Raw genomic sequence first — 23,980 nt, 5'->3', positions numbered from 1 at the left:
ATAAAAATAATAAATATGTGTATTCAGACATCAATGTATCGAAGATGTCAACACATTCAACTCGTATATTCAAACTCATGAATATAATATCAAAAATCATTGGAGTAATTCAAATAAGCAATCTCATGCTTTTCAAATCGAATATATACATCACTTATTTCAAACAATTTCATATAGACAAACTCATGTCTTTCAAGTAATATCGAAAATCAATTAAATCATTCAAATTTTCATTCAATGTAAAATAATAAAATAAACATGCAAGTATGTGATTTTAATTGGGAACTCAAGAATCTCAAACTCTCTCGAGTATTCATTCCCTTAAAAATCAACATCAGCTCATACCTCAGTTTTCCAAGTCTGGAAAAGTTCAAAACCCCAGACTGCTGATCTCTGCCATTAAATATCCTCAACTGGCTTTCAATCTGTGAAAAATCACATAATATACAAAAGTAAACATCGGTTAACTCTGGTCAAACTTTGATCAATCAATTTGCAAACTTTATCGCATTCTCAACGCTTCACTGTTTTGAATCTCGACTCGAAACTTGGATATTTGGATCTATCACGTCGAAACGATAAAAAATGGGTAACACGTTGGAGGTCGCCGGAAAACGGGAAAGGCGGCGACGGCGATCCAAACTTCGTCCAAAAATTATGAAATTTGGCAGGATTGTAGCTCTCTTCAAGACGAACACAACCGTACCAAAATCAGTCGGAACGGAGATCCGGTGCGGCAGCAATCGACGAATTTCAGATGACGGTGGCGAAAATTGGGTTTCTTTGGCAGCGCTCAAAGCATACAAAATTGGTACCAATAGCTAGCTCTCGTCAAGAGCTTTCCACCCGTATATTTGGTTTTGAGTTTCGGTGACCGGAGGCCACCAAACGACGGCAAAAACGTGGAGGCTGCCGGCGTCGTGTTCATCGAAATCGTGATTGAAAATGGGAAAATTGGGTGTCCGTGGATAGCCCTTGTCGCGAAGAGTCCAACGGTATATTTACTTTCACGTTTTGACAATCGGTGGCGGAGTTACGACGATTTGAAGTTGTCGGTGGAGGAGAGAGAAAAGTTACGGGGAGAGGAAGGAGAAAATGATGATGGTGCGTGAGAGACTTGGAGAGAGAAGAGAGACACGCCTATATATATATATATATTTGTATATATCATATCATAATATAATATGTATACACCTGTTTAATCTTGTGTCCTCTTTTAATAATTCGATCTTCAAACTTGACTCGATTTAAATTATTTCAACTCCTGTGTGCTTTAAAATCACATATGTATTTTAAAATCGGATTCTAAATTTCGTAAATTTCGTCGGGGCCTTAAAATTCTCCCCATCTAAGAATTGATTTTGTCCTCGAAATCGCATGCAATATGAGTACATCAGATAAAGATCTGAAAAAATCTGTACTCAATCTCATTGCAATAAAGAGATTCGGATTATCTATCCCAATTTTTGTTCTAGCTTCCAATTGACTTCTTCGATTCTTATTTAAGTCACCATACTGAAACAACTATAAATGACTTTTTCTAGAACTACTTCTCTTTTCGGTTCGTAATCTGTATCTGTTATTGATTATCGATCAATCAAAGTAGTTCAAAGTCTCATTCAATTCGGTCTCATCTCGCCAAAGTAAAAAGGGACGAATCTTGTTCCATTATTAAAGTCTGAATCAAGACTTACAAATCTGATACATCGGTCTTGCACTGCTCTGATTCTATTCGGAAACATAATCACTTTCTCTGACATCTATGACAATATCAGGTCAAATTTGACTGTACAATTGATGTATTTCAGAAACATCATTCTCAAATTGAGGAAAATTCGTAGTACTCATCGTATATCGCTTCGAAAAGAGTCATCTCTAAACTCTTTTGATAATAGTTCAAATCGAAAAATTCAATCAAAGTCATGAATCTGGCCAACTAGTGCCAAAATATAGCACTACGGATCGTAGAATATCATCTCAAAATGTATGAACAGTCTGTTCTGACTATCGGTCAATCTGAAATTAGTATATTGTACTCTGATGAGGCGAGTAACAAGAGCTCTATAACATTCAATTCTGACCCAATTTCAATCATCGGATCATATCTGTGTGTCAGCTGATAAAGAATCAACCAAAAATTCTTCGAAATCCTCTAACAAGTCAGAAATTCAATCTTCAATCGATCAATCTTAATCTAAACCCAATACACAGTTTAGAATTCAGAGAAAACTTACGTCAATCAGACAGTTCCTAACATCTCAACCTCAATTTTGCTTTTTAAATTTGCCAAATATGTCTGCCAAAGAGATGCAAACTCATGTCCTGAGTCAATCTCAAACAGATCGACATTCATCTACTATCCTCTTTGTCTAATTCGAGCAATCAATTTTTTGAAACATATCAAAATTCAATATCATTATGTTCTGCCTTCGCTGTCAATTCCTATAAACATACAATCATCTGCGAGTCACAATCTGTTCTCGCAATCACGGAAAAGTCACAATCCATTATAATTCAGAAATTCTTATCAATTCTTCCAATATCAATTCAGATATAATCAATCATACAGGCAAAATCCAAATTCCAAGATCTCTCGTCCGATAAAAATCGAAATCAAAATCTAATTAATCTCATCAAGTGTAAACAATACTCAATGTACTCGTCTGTCTGCATTGGAACTTATCTGATACCAGTTCCACTAATTCACTCATCTTCTTCTTATTCACTCTTTTTGATCTCACGTCTTAGCAATTCACGAAAACAAATTCGCATGCTACTAACGAGATTCAAAAATATCTACTAACACTGAAATTCAATCTTATTTCTGAATTCAAAATTCTGCTCTTAGTCCATCGTTGGAATTCTACCACAAATTCCATAAATTCTCGAAACAATCATCACAAAATCCAAAGATCAAAAGATAAATCTGTTATCACTGATTCATCGAGTTAATCATATCAATTGATTCTAAAACATTTGAAATGTTCTTAAAAACCCAAATTCGAATCCGAAGGGTTCGCTAAACCAATTCAATACCATCCCAAATCATCTATTCGAATCCACGACAATTCTGATTCAAAATTTCACCCAAAATACCAAAATCTGTACTATCATCAAACCAAAACTTTATTTGTTTCATTCAAACAATAAATTCTAATAGTGTTTTCAATCTCTATCAGTTACGAGCCAACCAAATCGTATATACTGAAGTATACATCGAATAATCGATGACTCTCAGAGTCAAAATCAAATTAATATCCAAGAAAATCGCTCAAGTCATGATTATCAAATAGAAGGAATTCTGGACAACAAACTCTGCTAAATGAAAAAAACTCACTTGCATTTCGAAATCGAGGGAGAATACTTCAAATCAGGCTCGAAGGATAAGGAAAGCGAGCCAATCAATCAATATCTAATCAAGTGATCACTCATCAGCAGGTACGACATAATGCCCATCATCGATACAAACCAAAATCATGGTTGTCAACGTGGCCTCACTCACGAGGAATCCGCACACACCCATCGATTAGGACTCAGTCCTAAGGCATATTCGAATGTCGCAACAAATAACTCTAGATCACCAAAAATCAGATAATCGAAATTCACCCGAATCAATATCAATGTCCAGAATTAAATTTGAAATATCAAGAATTTTCAATTTCCAAGTTCATACTCGAATATCAATCGATACCAAAAGGTAATGTTCATCGAATTCAATGTTATACGAATCAAGGATGCATAACTATAATAGGATTCAAGTATTTTCAGATTAATCGAAGAGAAGGCTCAACTTTAACTGAATTCGGTATTATCCCAAAAGCACTAATTCAACCTCTTATTCTAAAGGAAAAGAGTTTTTCCCCAATAATTCTCAAATCACAACTTTTTCATCATTTCAATCACAATAACTCATCGAATCAATTCAATGTATATAATTCATACATGTTTTCTTAAGCCCCAAGTCAAATCATCATTCACAATGGACAATATCGGATAAATCAATAAGTACTCAATACAATCGATTGGAATCTAATAGAATTTTTTGTGAAAAATACTCGCAAGCGTACGAGTGTCAAGTTTTAATATAGTGATAAAATCAAGTATCGTTCCACGGAGAGTAAACTGAAAATATTCAGTACTTGTAATTAAAATAGTCCAAACTTTATCTAAAAAATCAATATTTGAGAGATTTGCATAAAAATAAAAATAATCAATGAGTTTTAATAGCACGCACACAAATTTCAGATAAATATCAATCAAAGAAAAATGGTCTAGAGGTTTAGATTTCACCTGGTTTCAACAACAATCAATCCTAATTAATTAATCTTCATTAATTCCAGTCAATTAATAGCCAAGAACACTTAAATTTATTATTTCCCTCTCCCGAGCAACAAATAATTTTTATCAACAACAATTGAATTCAAATATCCCTATTAAGAATCTACTTGCAGTGATCTATCACAAAGCCATGTTCTTTTTAAAAGCTCTGTTAAAAATTATACACTCTCCCGAGCAATATAAATAACTAACAGTGTATTTTCTATTGGTCCTATTCAAAATTTCCTCTCCCGAGTGCCAGATTTCAAATAAATATTACAAATCAATTATTGATCAAGTAATTGAAAAAACAATCAATTCTAGAAAAAACAATTAATCTAGAAGAAACTCAATTCAATAAAATAAAAAATTGATGAAAGCGTCTACACCAGGTTCCATCCGACCTCTAGACTATAAAAATTAGTTCATAATAAAATTTTGAATAAAACAATTCATATTCAAAAATCCAGAAATAAATTCAGAATTAAATAAAAATTAGAAAACAAATCCGTCGTCGATGCCGTGCCCGGTCGATCGATCTCCGTCTTCGTTCTTCAATTAAAAGCTCAGAAATCCTTCAAAAAATCCCACGATCAAACTCTGTTCTCTTATATGTGCGTGTGATTATTGTGGCGGCCCCTCTCCATTGTCTGATAAGAAAATTCCTTTTTATAGCATCCCACAAAAGCCCACTAAAATTAAAACTTTCCTTCCGATTAAAACACTAAACAGCGACGGGCGGACGCTCATCCATCACGCGCGGGCGCGCATGAGGCTCTGGTTTCAATCTCCAATCTCCACAGCAGAAGCGCGATTGCACTTCACTTAGCGCTAAAAACTAGCGCTAACAATTAAAGAGGCCCAATAAGAAAAGCCCACTATCTTCTCTCTATTCTTTCTCCAGACTTCTCTTCTTTCTTTTCCTTCTTTCATTTTTATTTTTTTTATTCTTTTAATTCCTTTCTCCATTTTCTATTAAATCTCAATTTTTCTTCTCTTTTCCAAATACTTCACTAATTTCCTACAACCACAAAAACAACAAAACTCAGGCATAAATCTGCTCGAAACAAACAATTAACAATTAAAATTATACATAAATTAAGTGTATAAAATACACTTATAAAATACCCTCAAACTTAGACTTTTGTTAGTCCCGAGCAAAACTATCAAAACAAATAAATTTTAAAAACTCAAATCATCAAAAACCAACAAGAATAGCCAAGAAATATTATGGAGCAATGACCTGAAAAATAATTTTTAAAAATTCAAATCCAATCACATCCAACTTACTAACACTCGAAAGTTTCAGCCAAAACAAAATAACCGCATAAACTCACAATCTCCGCAACTCACGTTCAAAACACTCTTATCCAAGTTCAATTCACACATTCAAAGATCATGAGGACTTTTCAAGGTAGAATAAGATCAAATAAAGGATATGAAATCAAAAACACTCACAATCAGTTAAATGCAAAGAATAATAGTGTGTGCCTGTTTCGATCAAAATTCATAATCATTAAAAGCATCAATCCACAGTCCATAGGCTAAATTCTCGCAACTCTTCTCCACTAGTATATTGGGCAACTGTGTCTTGGTCAATAGGACTTAATCGGCTTATAATATAAGGTCTGGCTCATGATTACAAATGAAGGATTAAGAATTCAAAATAAAGAGTAATTTATATTTATACTCAATCTAACTTCAACTCCTTTTCATTCATAATTTCACACTAATTTTTTTTTTTACTTCATTAATTTTTCAACTTTTCACTTCTTCTTTTTCATAATTTTTTCAACCACAAATTTTTTTCATAACTTTTCAAACCTCTTTTCAACTCTTTTTTTTTCTACTACCTCTTTCTTTTCACAACTATCTTCTTCATTTCAATTCATCAACCACACCATTTCATTTTCACAAATAAAATTAGGAGAATATAACATTTTAGCATTCAAATTACTCCCTTAAAGGTAGAAAATAGTGTTTAGGCTATTCAGGTAGTCAATGTAGGACCTTGAATAATGACGAATGGGGGTTTTATCACACGTTTACACGCATGCCATTAGATTTTTAATAAAGCTCAAACAAGGTACTAGAAATAACATAATATAATGGGTAGCTTGAAAGGCTCAAATGATTTCAAACAAATTTTCTAAATCATTCCTAATCACAGTTTTGCCCGTATTGCGCCTTGAAGAGTGTCCGAATTAGTTCTAGACAAGTTTGAATCCACAATTAAATCATACAAATTTTAATCAGTGCAAAAAAAACTTAATCATCAGCAGTAAACAATGATTTTCACAACAAATTCATATTTTTCTATACCTTAAAGTACTAATATAAGTGTAGGCTCAAATGGGCAACTAAGTATAAATTTTTTCAATGAAAATTAGGCCCAAAAATCCAAACAATGCCTCAATCATATCTATGTTTGTATGTTTCAAAAATCAGAATCAAGTATTAATCAAAGAGTATATAAGAAATTGTTCATCCAATTGGTTCCATTTTTTCTCAAAAATATTCGTCAGATAGGTAGACAAACATGGATTTTAGTTATAGCACAAAAAAAAAAAAATTCATCAGCCATGCATCCAATTCTTTCTCGACTCAATTCAATTCTTTACTCAATTCAATTCAATTCAACTCAACTAACACTACTAAACTTAAACAAAAATTTTATCTATGAAGCACAATAAAACTCAACGAAACAACTATCAACCAACCAACTAAATCAAACACTGATTTCCCCCTAAACTTAATGTAATCATTGCCCCTAATGATTAAAAAATAAGAAAAAGAACAAGGAACTCATACCTTCCGACACCGAGCATCAGTACTAAATCTTATAATCTTCATCACGATGGTAAGACAACATTTTCAACATCAATAGCTCCATCAGAAACCTACCATGGGAGGAGGTGAGAAAGCACAACGACAACCATTTTAATCCTATAAGAAAACAATCACCCAGTCAGATAATAGCACAAAGGCGAAGCTTAAAGCAAACAAGACAATAGATATCGCTTAAAGTATGGGATCAGAAGAAAGAATGCGCATAGTTGATATTCGATCTTGCATGGCGATTTTCAGCTAGGGGGTGCTGTCATTAAATGTGTGTTGTATGGTGCTCGGTTCGGTGTTCACTTAAAGAACACGATAGCTCACGATTGATGAGCTGTTGGCGCAAGATGAAGAGGGTGGGATGCGCGTTTGCTCTAAGTTGTGCGTAGATGAGATTTCTTTAGCGCTAGAAGTGAAGGGCTGAATTGAGCGCGATTGCGCAAGGTTAAGCGCAAATGGGGAATGGTTGGCGCTTGTTGTTGCGCAGGTGAGCAGCGCGATTGCACTTAGTTCTTGCGCTAACGAGATGCGCGTTTGCGCGAGATGAGGCGCAGTTCGTGTTTGAAGGACCCGAAGAGGCTACGCGGGAGCGGAACCAATCTTGAGCGAGCGCATATAAGCTGCTGCCAGAAGATCAAAAATCCTGAAAAAATTAAAATTTTATAATATCAAGCCTCCAAAATTACTAATAATAATTCAAAACTCATAAATTAACTAATGAAAAAAAATAAAAATTAAAGCAAAAATTCAATAATAAAAATAAAATAAAACAAAAATTTTGGGTTGCCTCCCAAAAAGTGCTTGTTTTAGAGTCATCAACCCGACTTTCATCGGTATTAAGTCTTCCCTTTCTCTTTCACTCGCCAAATAAATTCCACGAACCGCCTTTTAAATTTTGCTCTCTTTTTCAAGGCCTTCTTCGTTGGTATATTCGGCGCTTCCAGCTTCTCAACCGGCTCAATCAAGCACAATTCTTCAATAGGGGTGTTAGATATCTTCATGAATATATTAAAAATTACTCTTTCACCTTCCACACCCATCGACAACGCACCCTTCTTCACCTCTATCTTAGCATCGGCAGTGGCCAAGAAAGGTCTCCCCAATATCAGTGGCATATTTGCATCCTCCTCCATATCTAGCACAACAAAATCCGCAGGAAAAATAAATTTATCTACTTTTACCAGAACATCTTCAATGATTCCAAGCGGATATGTGATAGATCTATCAGTTAGCTATAATACGATCATTGTGGGCTTCACCTCGCCAAGTCCTAAGCTCCTGAAAATAGATAAAGACATCAAATTAATGCTAGCTCCTAGATCGCACAGTGCATTATTAAAATACGAAGATCCAATCGTGCAAGAAATAGTAAAACTCCCTCGATCCTTAAGCTTTTGTGGAATTTTCTTTTGAAGCACCGCACTGCATTCTTTAGTTAGATTTACCACTTCATTATCTAGCAGCCTCCTCTTCTTGGACATTACCTCTTTGATGAATTTAGCGTAGTTCGGCATTTGCTCCAAAGCATCAGCAAAGGGGATGTTAATTTGAATTTTCTTGAAAATCTCCAAAAATTTGGAGAACTGCTCATCTAAATCTTTCTTCTTGAACCTCTGCGGATATGGAAGAGGAGGCTTGTAGGGTCAACTTCAATCTCCTTCTCCTCAACTTTCTTCTCTTCAACAACAGCTTTTTCAGGCGTCTTGCTATCAGGTTGGCACTCTTCTCTATCTACTTGCTTCCCACTCGTCAACATGATAGCATTGCACTGTTCCTTGGGATTCACCTCAGTATTGCTAGGGAACTGGCCGCGGTTGTTGACTTTCAGTGCGTTCGCCAACTGCCCTATGCTAGTCTCCATAGACTTCATCATGGCACCCATATTTACCACATGTGTCTCCAAGCTGTCAAGGCGAGACTCAGTTCTCGCCATCCTCTTACCTGATTCCTGCACAAAGGTACTAACAACATCCTCCAAAGATGGCTTACCCTCACCCTTAATTGTGTTGTATCCCGGAGGAGGATTCAACACATTATTATTGTTAGCATAAGAAAAATTTTCATGATTACGCATACTAGGGTGATAAGTATTAGGGACAGGGTTACCTTTGCAGCCTTCATACCCTCGGTAGCCCGTAGGATTTATATAATTCACTTCTTCTAGGGTATGTGATCCTTCAACTCCAATTGAATCTGTAACATTAATCTTATTCAAAGAAGCTACCTGTGTAGTCAGTGCAGATAATTGAGCAGTGATGGATGTGAGAGGATCCACTACATACACTCCAGCTGGCTTCTTGACTCCCGTATGCTCAGATGGCCATGAAAACTGTTGATCGTCATTTGCTCCAACATATCATAGGCCTGTACATGGTCCTTTGCAAAAATAGTACCTCCAGCCGCAGAATCCACATTCATCCTCGTAGGCGCATTCTGTCCGTTGTAAAACCACTCGATCTGTTCTCAATCTGCAAAATTATGGTTAGGACAACGTCTAAGTAATTCTTTGTACCTTTCCCACGCCTCGTATAGCTGTCCAGTGTCCATCTGCCTGAATGTGCTGATTTCTATCTTTAGTTGGGTGAATTTGGCAGGTGGAAACACTACAAAAAAAATGACCTATAGAAACGGTTTTTATGACTTTTAGGAGCGGTTTTTAGCCGCTCTTAAACTTTTACCAACGATTTCAAAATCGTTCCTCTTATTGGCGTCACTATATCTTATAGGAACGGTTTTATTTCCCGATGGTAAAACTTGAAAAACCGCTCTTATTGTTCTCAATAAGAGCGGTTTAAACTCGCTCTTACATGTCATTGATATAAGACCGGCTACTAACCATTTCTAATTTTAGGAATACAGGTATGGTTTAAACCGCTCTTGAAGTTCTTGGGAGTACAAGAATGGTTTTAAAACACTCATAAAACCCACGGTTGTAAGAACGTCTACAAACTGCACTTATATATCAAGAAATTGCAGGGATTTGTGACCATTCCTAAGTGTCATGGATATAAGAGCAATTTCATACAACTTCTACAACTAAGAATTTTTCAACACTTCCAAACCGCTCATAAAGCCGTTAAATATAAGAATGGTTTTAAATTACTCCTAGAGCAATAAATATTGAAACATTTTTTTAGCGTTGAAAATAGTGCAATTTAAATACACTCGTAAATCCATTGTTACGGAGCCAATTGTAAAATCACATTTTTTTCATTGTTCATAAAGGTTATCTAGAAATTCTTTTTGTTTTTCTTTTATTATTTTTGCAACTTTGATATATGTTTTTTCAAATAAAATTCATCAATTAATAACCAAAAAACACACACACGCACACACATATATATATAAACTCATAAATTAATTAGAAAAACCTTCAGTTTAACATCTCGATACTCAAAATTAATATATAATATGAACAAATTATTCTGCACAAAAGCAATACTAGAAGAACCAACATAAACTAAATGAAACTGTTCAAAATATATATACATTGAATTGACAAACAACCTTCTTCACAAAAACAAATTAACACTCGAAGTGCTTATATAAAATAAATCAATTTGTCTTCCATCAAAATCTTTCTTGTTTCATCTCATTCTCATATTTGAAGAAAACAACGATGACTTACATGTACACTTAGTGGAGCATATATGTACATTGTATGATGTCTATCTTGATAGCCATCATCCACGAGATATAATTTAACATCATTTCCTGTTTTTTTTGCTATATTTGAGATGAATTGATGACCTTTTACCTGAGAAAAAAAACAAATAATTTTTTTTATGTGGAATAATAAAACTAACCAAATATTGATATCAAAAATATTTTTACCTGACTCGTGATTATAGACGTCTTGCTTTGAGCAGTCTTATAACACAAGTTTTGTAATTGCTGATATATTCAAATAGTAGAAATGATTAAACCATAATAGTTGTGTAATCATTTTATGCAAGATTCATATGTAAAAATTAGATTAACTCGAAATAAAAATTAAATTGAACAAAATACCTCTGGGAAACAAAAGCAAATACGGCATAGATAAGGGGCTTCACAACACGAAAGAGAGAAAGATCGGGAAATATAAACACGAAAATAAGAAATGACAGAGTTAGGGGCGACGGGTAGAGGAATTAGAAGACGAGTAAGGAATGTAGAAATTTTCAATTAAATGATATGATCTACAAAATTGAACTTAAAAAAGAGGGTTATCTCTTAAATTTTTCTTGATTTTCGCAAATTCGGCGATTGCAGGATTGCATTTGAAATGATTTGGAAAAATTAAATAATTTTTTGGCGGTTCATATCAATCCATTCACCGCTAAATTTATGAAATTTAAAATTGGCCAAAAAATTTAAATGGAAAGATCTTGTAATTTTGTCGACATGCATAGATTTACCAAAGTTAGAGAAATATATTTAAGTAATTTACTATGAACTTATTATTTATGATCCTATCAATCAATTATAGTAAAAATCTGTATGTTAAAGGATTTAATTTATATAATATAAATTAATTAGGAAAAAGTTTTAATTAAATTATAACGTAAGTATTTGAAATTTTTCCAGTTTATTAATTGGATTAATATATGATTTATTTTTGTTTTTTTTTCCTAGGTGTTCAATTTTAGTGAAGCATCGGCTTTTGCTTTTTCTCATTTTTAATACAATAAGTTTAAATAAAATTTAAAAAATCATATAAAAGAATTACTGGTGGTATTTATTAAATTATTTATTATTTATTCAACATTAATTTTCATTATAAAATATAAATTATATAAATTACACCACTATAGTAGTTTAAATTAATTTATATTAATAATTATAATAGATTTGCCATTTAAAATTTGTACGTAACTTATTTTAAATTTTTTAAAAAATTTTTGCTCCTATCATGATTTTTATTATAAAAGTTTAATTTACATATTATCATTGTTTCTACTATTATGAAAAGTCATTTATGTAGTATTTGTGTATAAACTCATATTGTCAGAAGTAAGGTTAAGCTTATATATATATAATTATGTATTACATATTGTCAAATAAGATAAAATTCATTGAAAGTGATCTAATAAAATTATAGGTTATTTTGGATTCATGTATTTAGCGGAGTGTGAACTTTAAAATGTAGAAATTGATTAGTTTTTTTATTTGATTGATAAGATTAAATAGAAAATCATATATAATATGTAAGGTCATAATCATATGACCAAGTGACATGATCAAGCAATTTTAGACTAATTATCTTATCAATTAGTTAGAAAGAGAGAGACAAAATATGTAACGCCTCAAATTTGACAACTGTCCTTCTTGCTGTATCAAGACGGATCTTTTCAGTGTGCTTATGTCATTTGACGACTATCCTCACTGTATCAAGGCGAGTATTTTTCAACGTGCTTAATTCATCATTCACAAGTACACTGAGAAAAATTTTTAGGGGTCACCCATCTTATAAGTGTCTCAAGTCAAGCATGCTCAACTTTGGAGTTATTATGCGATGAGCTCTCGAAAAGAAGATGCACCTTCTTTTAGTAGTAATCGACTCTATTTGTTTAACTTTTAAGATTGGTTTATATCAGTAATTTACATAATTCACTGGTAAATTTTTTATCAAAGCATTTTTAAAATCGAACCTAGAAAATAAAGGAGAAAAAATGTTTTATAGCAGTTTTTTACGTAAATCGTTGATAAAAATATTCAATAAGAGCAGTTTAAAAACAATCCTAAAATGATTGAGCAATAGAAGCGGTTTACAGCAGCACTTCACACAAACTGCTGCTAAATATAATCAATAAGAGCGGTCTAAATTTGTTCCGAGAAGTTAAAGAAATATAAGCGGTTGTACAATAGAAAAACGCTGCTAATATTATTCAATAAAAGCATTAGCAAGATGGCTCTTAAAAATATATTAGTTGGAGCGGTTGATAGCACCGATTTTTACAAACCGTTTCTAAAATCTTATAGTAGGAGCGATTAAAAAATTGCTCTTATAAGGTAAGACAATAGAAACGATTTAGTCCAAACCGATGCTATTTATTGATGTTTAAGAGAGATTTTTAAAACGCTCTTAAACAACTGCTCCAAAAAATTCTTTTTTTTTGTAGTGAAAATATTTTGCAAGAAATTTTTCTATCATCCCCTCCCAAGTACTGATTTCTTCCTAGCGGCAGTGATTGCAACCAACTCCTTGCTTGATCCCTGAGAGAAAACGGAAACAAGCGTAAGCGTATAATATCCTCAGATACACCATTAATTTTTACCGTATCGGTTATCTCCAAGAAAGTGCATAGGTGTAGGTGGGGATCAGTAGTGGCGCTCCCATTAAATTGGTTTGATTGCACCATGTTGATTAACGCCAGCTTCAGTTCAAAATTGTTGGCGTTAATGGTCCCTCGAGCGATTCCAGAATAGTGAGCCTGGATCGTCGGTCTGAAGTGGTCTCTAATTGGCACCAGAGGAGCTTGTTGTGCTTCTTCTTCAGCCATGTTCCTTAATTCTTCTCTTCTCGCTCTTCTCAAAGCACGTGCAGTTCGCTCAATCTCCGGATCAAAAAGTAGAGAATTCGCACTTTGAGATCATCGCATAAACTACAATTAAAAATATGAAGAAATTAATTAGGAATATAAAATAAAATAAATAAAACTCTAAATTGGTAACAAAACTAAAAAATAATCAAAATTTACTCCCGTCAACGGCGCCAAAAACTTGTTGTGAAAAATACTCGCAAGCGTACGAGTGTCAAGTTTTAATATAGTGATAAAATCAAGTAGCGTTCCCACAGAGAGTAAACTGAAAATATTCAGTACTTGTAATTAAAATATTCCAAACTTTATCTAGAAAATTAATATTTGAGAGTTTTGCATAAAAATAAAAATAATCAATGAGTTTTAATAGCGCACACACAAATTTCAGATAAATATCAATCAGAAAAAAATGGTCTAGAGGTTTAGATTTCACCTGGTTTAAACAATCAATCCTAATTAATTAATTTTCATGAATTCCAGTCAATTAATAGCCAAGAACACTTAAGTTTATTATTTCCCTCTCCCGAGCAACAAATAATTTTTATCAACTACAATTCAATTCCAATATCCCTATTAAGAATCTACTTGCAGTGACCTATCACAAAGCCATGTTCTTTTTAAAAGTTCTGTTAAAATTATACACTCTCCCGAGCAATATAAATAACTAACAGTGTATTTTCTATTGGTCCTATTCAAAATCTCCTCTCCTGAGTGCCAGATTTCAAATAAATATTACAAATCAATTATTGATCAAGTAATTGAAAAGACAATCAATTCTAGAAAAAAACAATTAATCTAGAAGAAACTTAATTCAATAAAATCAAAAATTCATGAAAGAGTCTACACCAGGTTCCATCCGACCTCTAGACTATAAAAATTAGTTCATAATAAAATTCTGAATAAAACAATTCATATTCAAAAATCCAGACATAAATTCAGAATTAAATAAAAAGTAGAAAACAAATCCGTCGTCGATGTCGTGTCCGGTCGATTGATCTCCTTCTTCGTTCTTCAATTAAAAGCTCAGAAATCCTTCAAGAAATCCCACGATCAAACTCTGTTCTCTGATATGTGCGTGTGATTATTGTGGCAGCCCCTCTCTATTGTCTGAAAAGAAAATTCCTTTTTATAGCATCCCACAAAAGCCCACTCAAAAGCCCACTAAAATTAAAACTTTCCTTCCGATTAAAACACTAAACAGCGACGGGCGGGCGCTCATCCATCACGCGCGGGCGCGCATGAGCCTCTAGTTTCAATCTCCAATCTCCACAGCAGAAGCGCGATTGCACTTCACTTAGCGTTAAAAACTAGCGCTAACAATTAAAGAGGCCCAATAAGAAAAGCCCACTATCTTCTCTCGATTATTTCTCCCGACTTCTCTTCTTTCTTTTCCTTCTTTCAATTTTATTTTTTTTTCTTTTAATTCCTTTCTCCATTTTCTCTTAAATCTCATTTTTTCTTCTCATTTCCAAATACTTCACTAATTTCCTACAACCACAAAAACAACAAAACTCAGACATAAATCTACTCGAAACAAACAATTAACAATTAAAATCATACATAAATTAAGTGTATAAAATACACTTATCAAATACCCCCAAACTTAAACTTTTGCTAGTCCAGAGCAAAACTATCAAAACAAATAAATTTTAAAAACTCAAATCATCAAAAACCAACAAGAATAGCCAAGAAATATTATGGAGCAATGACCTCAAAAATAATTTTTAAAAATTCAAATCCAATCACATCCAACTTACTAACACTCGAAAGTTTTAGACATAACAAAATAACTGCATAAACTCACAATCTCCGCAACTCACGTTCAAAACACCCTTATCCAAGTTCAATTCACACATTCATAGATCATGAGAACTTTTCAAGGTAGAATAGGATCAAATAAAGGATATGAAATCAAAAACATTCACAATCAGTTAAATGCAAAGAATAATAGTATGTGCGTGTTTTGATCAAAATTCATAATCATTAAAAGCATCAATAAACAGTCCATAGGCTAAATTCTCGCAACTCTTCTCCACTAGTATATTGGGCAACTGTGACTCGTTCAATAGGACTTAATCGGCTTATAATGTAAGGCCTGGCTCATGGCTACAAATGAAGGATTAAGAATTCAAAATAAGGAGTAATTTATATTTATGCTCAATCTAACTTCAACTCTTTTTCATTCAAAATTTCACACTTATTTTTTTTACTTCATTAATTTTTCAACTTTTCACTTCTTATCTTTCACAACTTTTTCAACCACAATTTTTTTTCATAACTTTTCAAACCTCTTTTCAACTCTTTTTTTTTTTTCAACTACCTCTTTCTTTTCACAACTATCTTCTTCATTTCAATTCATCCACCACACCATTACATTTTTACAAATAAAACTAGGAGCATATAACATTTTAGCATTCAAATTACTCCCTTAAAGGTAGGAAATAGTGTTTAGGCTTTCAGGTAGTCAGTGTAGGACCTTGAACAATGACAAATGGGGGTTTTATCACACGTTTACACGCATGCCATTCTATTTTCAATAAAGCTCAAATAGGTACTAGAGATAACATAATTTAATGGGTAGCTTGAAAGGCTCAAACGATTTCAGAAAAATTACCTAAATCATTCCTAATCACAGTTTTGCCCGTATTGCGCCTTGAAGAGTGTCCGAATTAGTTCTAGACAAGTCTGAATCCACAATTAAATCATAAAAATTTCAATCAGTGCAAAAAAACTTAATCATCATCAGTAAACGATGATTTTCACAACAAATTCAGATTTTTCTATACCTCAAAGTACTAATATAAGTGTAGGCTCAAATAGGCAACTAAGGATAAATTTTTTTAATGAAAATTAGGCCCAAAAAATCCAAACAATTCCTCAATCATATTTATGTCTGTATGTCTCAAAAATCAGAATCAAGTATTAATCAAAGAGTATATAAGAAATTGTTCATCCAATTGGTTCCATTATTTTTCAAAAATATTCGTTAGATAGGTAGACAATCATAAATTTCAGTTATAGCACAAATTTTTTTTTTCATCAGCCATGCATCCAATTCTTTCTCGACTCAATTCAATTCAACTCAACTCAACTAACACTACTAAACTTAAACAAAAATTTTATCTATGAAGCACAATAGAACTCAACGAAACAACTATCAACCAACCAACTAAATCAAACACTGATTCACCCCCCAAACTTAATGTAATCATTGTCTCTAATGATTAAAAAATAAGAAAAAGAACAAGGAACTCATACCTTCCGACACCGAGCATCAGTACTTGATGTTATAATCTTCATCACGATGGTAAGACAACATTTTCAACATCTATAGCTCCATCAGAAACCTACCATGGGAGGAGGTGAGAAAGCACAACGACAACCATTTTAATCCTATAAGAAAACAATACCCAGTTAGATAATAGCACAAAGGCGAAGCTCAAAGCAAACAAGACAATAGATATCGCTTAAATGCGCATAGTTGATATTCGATCTCGCATGGCTATTTGAAGCTAGGGGTGCTATCATTAAATGTGTGTTGTATGGTGCTCGGTTCGGTGTTCACTTCAAGAACACGATAGCTCACGGTTGATGAGCTGTTGGCGCAAGATGAAGAGGGTGGGATGCGCATTTGCTCTAAGTTGTGCGCAGATGAGATTTCTTTAGCGCTAGAAGTGAAGGGCTGAATTGAGTGCGATTGCGCAAGGTTAAGCGCAGATGGGGAATGGTTGGCGCTTGTTGTTGCGCAGGTGAGCAGCGCAATTGCGCTTAGTTCTTGCACTAACGAGATGCGCGTTTGCGCGAGATGAGGTGCAGTTCGTGTTTGAAGGACCCGAAGAGGCTACGCGGGCGCGGAACCAATATTGAGCGAGCGCGTATAAACTGTTGCCAGAAGATCAAAAATCCTGAAAAAATTAAAATTTTATAATATCAAGCCTCCAAAATTACCAATAATAATTCAAAAATCATAAATTAACTAATGAACAAAAATAAAAATTAAAGCAAAAATTCAAAAATAAAAATAAAATAAAACAAAACAAAAATTTTGGGTTGCCTCCCAAAAAGCGCTTGGTTTAGAGTCGTCAGCCCGACTTTCACCGGTATTAAGTCTTCCCTTTCTCTTTCACTCGCCAAATAAATTCCACGAACCACATTTTAAATTTTGCTCTCTTTTTCGTGGCCTTCTTCGTTGCTAAATTCAGCGCTTCCAACCTCTCAACGGGCTCAATCAAGCACAATTCTTCAATAAGGGTGTTAGATGCCTTCATGAATATATTAAAAATTACTCTTTCACCTTCCACACCCATCGACAACGCACCCTTCTTCACCTCTATCTTGGAATCGGCAGTGGCCAAGAAAGGTCTCCTCAATATCAGTGGCATATTTTCATTCCTGGCACGGGTGGCCACTGTTGTTGACGTTGTTATTGGTACTCCACTTGGTATCCATTATTCCATTGTTACCGTTCATGCATTGCATAGAATTGCATTTACTTGGTATTATTACATGTCATTTATTTACATCGCAATTTATTGGTTTGTCGTACTGGGGTCCGACCCCTGTTTTTCTTTTATGTCGTGATTGTTTTTTATGCCATGACAGGATTTCCAGGGACTTCTGATGCGTGTGTTGAAGCATCAGGTAGCGGTGCCCAGTGACGGCTAGTAGTTACTGTGTTCCCAAATATACTTATATGTATTGTGTGTGGTTTGGTATTCTACCGAGGAGATGCCCCGAGTAGTTGTATTATATACTCTATTGTTAGTTTGATTTGATTGTGGAGTGATCGAGCCTTGTCGGCTCTGCTTGTGTTTAGTCCTAGATAGTGCGGCTGTAGGAATTGTGTTTGTGGAATATGACTCTATTTTCGAGTATATACTGTTGTGTTGTGTTGTTTGGATTTTTCGGGATTCCTATTTACGGGGAGGTCATGCCCCAAAAAGGAAAATTTTTACTCGTTTTCGCTGTTTACACTAATTAATCCTGGTTGTTTGGTCATTAAACATTAATCAGGAGCACGGGCCCTCACATTTGGTATTAAAGCGTAACTGGGATATGCTCGAATTGGAGTCTAAGACACTCGAGTCTAGACACGTATAAATGATTGCGCATGTGATTGATTACTTGCTCTTGACCGTTTGTTTGCTATGTATTATTTGACTTAGCATAGTCAGAGCTAGTATTTGACTTAAGTTTTAAATTCTTAGTTTAGCATTTTGCCTTATTAGACTAAGATCTGCTTTTAGTCATTTCTGTTTTAGGATTAACCATTGTATATTTTTAGATAGTTATTAGAATGAAAGGTGGTAAAGGCAAGAAAGTGATGCAATAATCTGAAGCTCATAACTTCAGGGCACTTGATGATATCGTCAAGGGAAAGCGTGGTCGCCCAGCTGGTAGGGCAGCTCATATTGTGATTGAAGAGGCTGAAGTTGAGCAAGTGCCATAGATCCCTAGAGAAAGACCAGAAGACAGAAATGCTGAACTTGTTCAGAATGTGGAGCTTTTGACTAGAAAAATTGTGGGAATGGAATTTATGATGGCAAGATTTCAGAGTATGCGTCCTGCCCGATTCTTAGGTACTGAAGATGGTGAGAGAGCTACTGGTTGTCTAAAAGGCATGAAAAATCTGTTCAAAGTGATGGGATATACCTCTGAGGAGAAGCTGAATTTGGCTATTTGTCAGCTCAAGGACAGAGCCCAGCTATGGTGGGAAGCTACAGAAGCTTCCTTGATTGGTGCAGGTCAAGAAATAAATTGGGAATCATTTTGTGCTCAGTTCTTTCAAGAATTTGCACCACCGTCTTACTTCTCTTCCAAAGAAGCTGTGTTCAACCGGCTAGTTCAGGGGAACTCCACAGTGGTAGAGTATCACTCGAAGTTCTCATCTCTTTTTGCTTATGTACCACATGTTGCATCAAATGACAAGAACAAGTTATCACGATTTCTGCAAGGGCTGAACCGAACCATTTACACCTTGGTGAAGACTAGTAAGCCTACTAATTATGCTGCTGCTGTTGAGATTGCAAAGGAAATAGGGGAAGGTTTACTATTGGAAGAACCCCAGCATAATCCTATGTATCCTCAGAACTTTGGGAGTAATGCTCCAATGTCGTCAAGTGCATCTCAATACCGACCTTTATTGACATATTCACCTTCACAACCATCTCAGTAGCCAAGGCAGCAGAAATTCAAAGCCAAGGGGGAAGAGTTTAAGAAGAAATCTCAAAGCAGTTCCTCAAGCTCTAGTGGTCATGGAGGAGGTTCATTTGGAGGATTAGCTGGTTGGACTAATGATGTGTTTTGTGATCGTTTTGGTGGTAAGCACTTCACTGCTCAGCGTGTTGGAGTCCAGGGGACTTGTCATGTTTGTGGTCAAACAGGACACTATGCTAGAGGTTGCCCTAATGGTGGAAAACAAAAATTCCGGCCTCCACAGTATAGTCAGGGTCCTAGAGTACCAGCAATCAGACCATATGCTCCTGCCCAGTCATCACATCAGTCCAGCCATCCACCACCTAGGGGTCCCTATCAGCAGCAATTCCCAGGGCCACAGCAGGCTCAGATGCATGCATTGACTCAAGACCAAGCTAGAGATGCAGCAGGAGGTGTTATTGCAGATATTTGTTACATCTTTGATCACCCTGCACGTATTTTAGTAGACACTGGGGCATCTCATTCATTTTTATCTGATAAGTTCATTGATGATTTTGAGATTGCTACCACTTCTTTGATGGATACATTGTCTGTTTCTACTTCTGCTGGCGTCTATCCGAGGTCTCATGAGATAGTCTTGAATTGTGTGATTAGATTCGATGAAAATATTATGATAACTAATCTAATCAAATTATCTGTATCCGATTTTGATTGTATTCTGGGTATGGATACATTGACTAATTATCGAGCTACCATTGATTGTTTTCACGGAGTTGTGAGATTCAGACCTTTATATGGTAGTAAATAGAATTTTTATGGTAGTGATTCGCAGTCTCGTATACCATTGGTGTCAGCGATGGAAATGTTCCGATTGTTATCAGATGAGAATGAAGGGTTCATGATTTATGCTCCTGACGCAACCTAGGAAATTGGATTGTCAGTGTCAGACATTCCTGTTGTTAGAGATTTTCCCGATGTGTTTCTAGATGATATTCCAGGCTTTCCGCCTCAAAGAGAAATAGATTTCAGCATTGATTTAATGCCAGGAACGAATCCAATCTCTATAGCACCGTACCGTTTGGCCCCTGCTGAGTTGAAAGAACTTAAGGAAAAATTGAAGGATCTTACGGAAAATGGCTATATCAGACCAAGTATTTCGCCGTGGGGAGCTCCAATCCTATTTGTAAAGAAGAAATATGGAACAATGCGAATGTGTATCGATTACATGCAGTTCAACCGTGCTACGGTGAAAACTAAATATCCTCTGCCACGTATCGATGATTTGTTCGATCAGTTGCAGGGTACATCTGTGTATTCCAAAATTGATCTTCGTTTCGGTTATCATCAGCTCAGAGTTAGAGAAGAAGATGTTCTTAAGACATCTTTTAGGACCCGTTATGAACATTTTGAGTTTTTAGTCATGCCTTTTGGATTGACTAATGCGCCCGCTGTTTTTATGGACTTAATGAACCGTGTGTTCTGAGAATTCATCGACAAATTTGTTATCGTTTTTATTGATGACATTCTGATTTATTCAAAGTCAAAAAAGGAACACAAAGAACACTTGAAACTTGTCCTACAGACGCTTAAAGCAGCTCAGTTGTATGCAAAGTTTTCGAAGTGTGAATTATGGTTGGAAAGAGTGGTGTTCTTAGGTTGTGTTATATCAGCTCCGGGAGTCTTCGTTGATCCTAGTAAAGTTGAGGCTGTTATCAGTTGGCCAAGACCAAGAAATGTTTCTGAAATTCGCAGTTTCTTGGGTTTGGCTGGTTATTATAAACGTTTTATTGAAGGATTATCTAGTATAGCCAAGCCTATGACCCAACTGACACAAAAAGATCGTCGTTTTGTGTGGACTAAGGAGTGTGATTCTTGTTTCCACACTTTGAAAGAAAAATTGACCACAACTCCAGTGTTAGCTTTACCTTCAGACTCAGGTGGATTTTTTGTGTGTACAGATGCTTCTCTTAATGGACTGGGTTGTGTATTGATGCAAAACGGATGAGTGATTGCATATGCATCCCGTCAGTTAAATCCACATGAGACCAGATATCCAATTCATGATTTAGATTTGGCAGCTATTGTGTTTGAACTGAAAATATGGCGTCATTATCTGTACGGTGAACAGTTTGTGATTTATTCTGATCACAAAAGTCTGAAATATCTTTTCACACAGTCCGATTTGAATATGAGACAGCATAGATGGATGGAATTACTTAAGGATTTTGATTGTGAAATCCAATATCGGCCAGGGCGAATGAATCAAGTTGCAGATGCCCTCAGCAGAAAAGTTTAGAATGCTATGCTGACATCTCTTACCATCTACAAGGTTCACGAACATTTGGGTACTTCGGGATGGACGTATCAACCAAGTGGTGACTACTTTATAGTTTCATCTATCCAAATCGAACCACCGTTAATTTCTAACATCAAGGAAGCTCAGAGGACATATCCTCACATCCACAGATTGAAAGAATTAGCTCAAACAGGACAGTCAGACAATTTCAATGTTTCTTCAGATGGATGTTTGCGTTATAATGGAAGACTTGTGGTTCCAAATTTGATAGGTTTGAAAGAAGCTTTGCTGCGTGAAGCACATTGTAGTCGTCATAGCATTCACCCAGGAATCAGAAAAATGTATCATATCTTGAGATCTCACTATTGGTGGGAAGGTATGAAGAAAGAGATATCCGATTTTGTGGCTAAGTGTTTGACGTGCCAACAAGTTAAGGCTGAATGAATGAGACCTGGTGGTATGTTACATAGTTTGGAAGTTCCACTTCCACAATGAAATTGGGAACACATTGCTATAGATTTTGTGACACACCTGCCCAGTTCTACTCGTGGTTGTGATGCAATTTGGGTGATTGTTGATAGATTGTCGAAATTAGCCCATTTCATTCCTTATGATCGTACTAGTACCTATAATAAAATGGCAAGGTTTTACATTGATCATATAGTTAGATTGTATGGTGTGCCAGTGACTATAGTATCAGATCGTGATCCTCGGTTTACTTCAAAGTTTTGGGGTAGTTTGCAATCAGCTTTGGGTTCAAGGTTGGCAATGAGTACTGCTTATCACAGACAGATGGTCAGTCTGAGAGAACCATTCAGACACTCGAATATTTGTTGCGAGCTGTTGTAATGGATTTAAGTGGTGATTGGCAAGAATCTTTATCTCAGGTAGAATTCTCTTATAATAATAGCTACCAAGTGTCAATTGGAATGACACCATTTGAAGCTTTGTATGGCAGAAAGTGTAGGTCTCCGATATGTTGGGAAGAGATAGGAGAACGACAGATGTCGGGACCAGAGTTTATTCAAGAGATGAAAGACAAAGTTGAATTAATCAGAAAAAGGATGAAAGCAGCTCAAGATCGTTAAGCCAGCTATGCTAATAAAAAGCGTAGACCTTTAGAATTCCAAGTTGGAGATTTTGTTTTCTTGAAAGTATCAACGTTTCGTGGTACTATGAGACTTGGGCGTAAAGGTAAGTTCGCTCCTCGTTATATCGGCCCTTATGCGATTGTTGAGAAGATTGGTATTTTGGCTTATCGTTTGGACTTGCCGCATAGTTTGTCCTTGATACATGATGTATTTCACATGTCTATGTTGCGGAAGTATGAGACAGATCCATCTCATGTTTTGAGGACCGAAGATATGGAGTTGGACAGTTCTCTTAGCTATGTTGAGCAGCCAATGCAGATTTTAGATCGCAAGGATAAACAACTGAGGAACAAGACGATTCCTTTAGTTTTGGTTCAGTGGAGTAGACATGAGAAAGAAGAGGCTACTGGGAAGTTAAGAGGCAAGAATGCGTCAGGAATGACCTCATTTATTTGAAAGTGTGATGAATTACTCCTTGTACTCAGAATTTCCTGTGTATTATCAGTGGTAGATGATTAAACTATTTTGTATGTTGCCTTGTGTGTGTTTGATTTTGAGGACGAAATCTTCTTTTTAGCGGGGGAGAATTGTAAGGACCCGATGTTAATTAACCAGTTATTTGGTAAAATTTATTGTTGATTATTTAAAAGTGATAAATTATAATAATTAAGCCAGATAAAATAATTGTGTGTTAAAAATATGTATTAGTAAATATCGGAATATAAACGACATAAAAGTACATATTTAATTTTTATAGC

The 23,980-nt window shown here is 35.1% G+C and overlaps 2 protein-coding genes and 1 long non-coding RNA gene across 3 annotated transcripts; 2 read left to right on the top strand and 1 right to left on the bottom strand.

The window, feature by feature from the left end:
• Positions 1 to 10,796: 10,796 nt before the first annotated feature.
• LOC140871103 (uncharacterized) lies at positions 10,797 to 11,304 on the bottom strand. Its single transcript, XR_012147609.1, has 3 exons — positions 11,167 to 11,304; positions 10,990 to 11,049; positions 10,797 to 10,912 (listed from the first exon to the last, which is right to left on the bottom strand). It is a non-coding gene; the product is annotated as an uncharacterized lncRNA (long non-coding RNA).
• A 7,902-nt stretch (positions 11,305 to 19,206) lies between these two features.
• On the top strand, positions 19,207 to 21,840 carry LOC140871106 (uncharacterized). Its single transcript, XM_073273545.1, has 4 exons — positions 19,207 to 19,800; positions 19,855 to 20,481; positions 20,761 to 21,285; positions 21,376 to 21,840. The coding sequence occupies exons 1-4, from the start codon at positions 19,207 to 19,209 to the stop codon at positions 21,838 to 21,840; spliced, it is 2,211 nt and encodes a 736-aa protein (XP_073129646.1).
• Positions 21,841 to 23,306: 1,466 nt separating this feature from the next.
• Positions 23,307 to 23,678, top strand: LOC140871105 (uncharacterized). The gene has a single exon (XM_073273544.1). The coding sequence runs from the start codon at positions 23,307 to 23,309 to the stop codon at positions 23,676 to 23,678; it is 372 nt and encodes a 123-aa protein (XP_073129645.1).
• Positions 23,679 to 23,980: the final 302 nt, after the last annotated feature.

This window comes from Henckelia pumila, unplaced genomic scaffold (assembly GCF_033568475.1).
Source record: "Henckelia pumila isolate YLH828 unplaced genomic scaffold, ASM3356847v2 CTG_389:::fragment_1, whole genome shotgun sequence".
Classification (NCBI taxonomy): domain Eukaryota; kingdom Viridiplantae; phylum Streptophyta; class Magnoliopsida; order Lamiales; family Gesneriaceae; genus Henckelia; species Henckelia pumila.
Note: the sequence above shows the minus strand (reverse complement) of the source record. Positions and strands in the feature narration are given on the sequence as shown.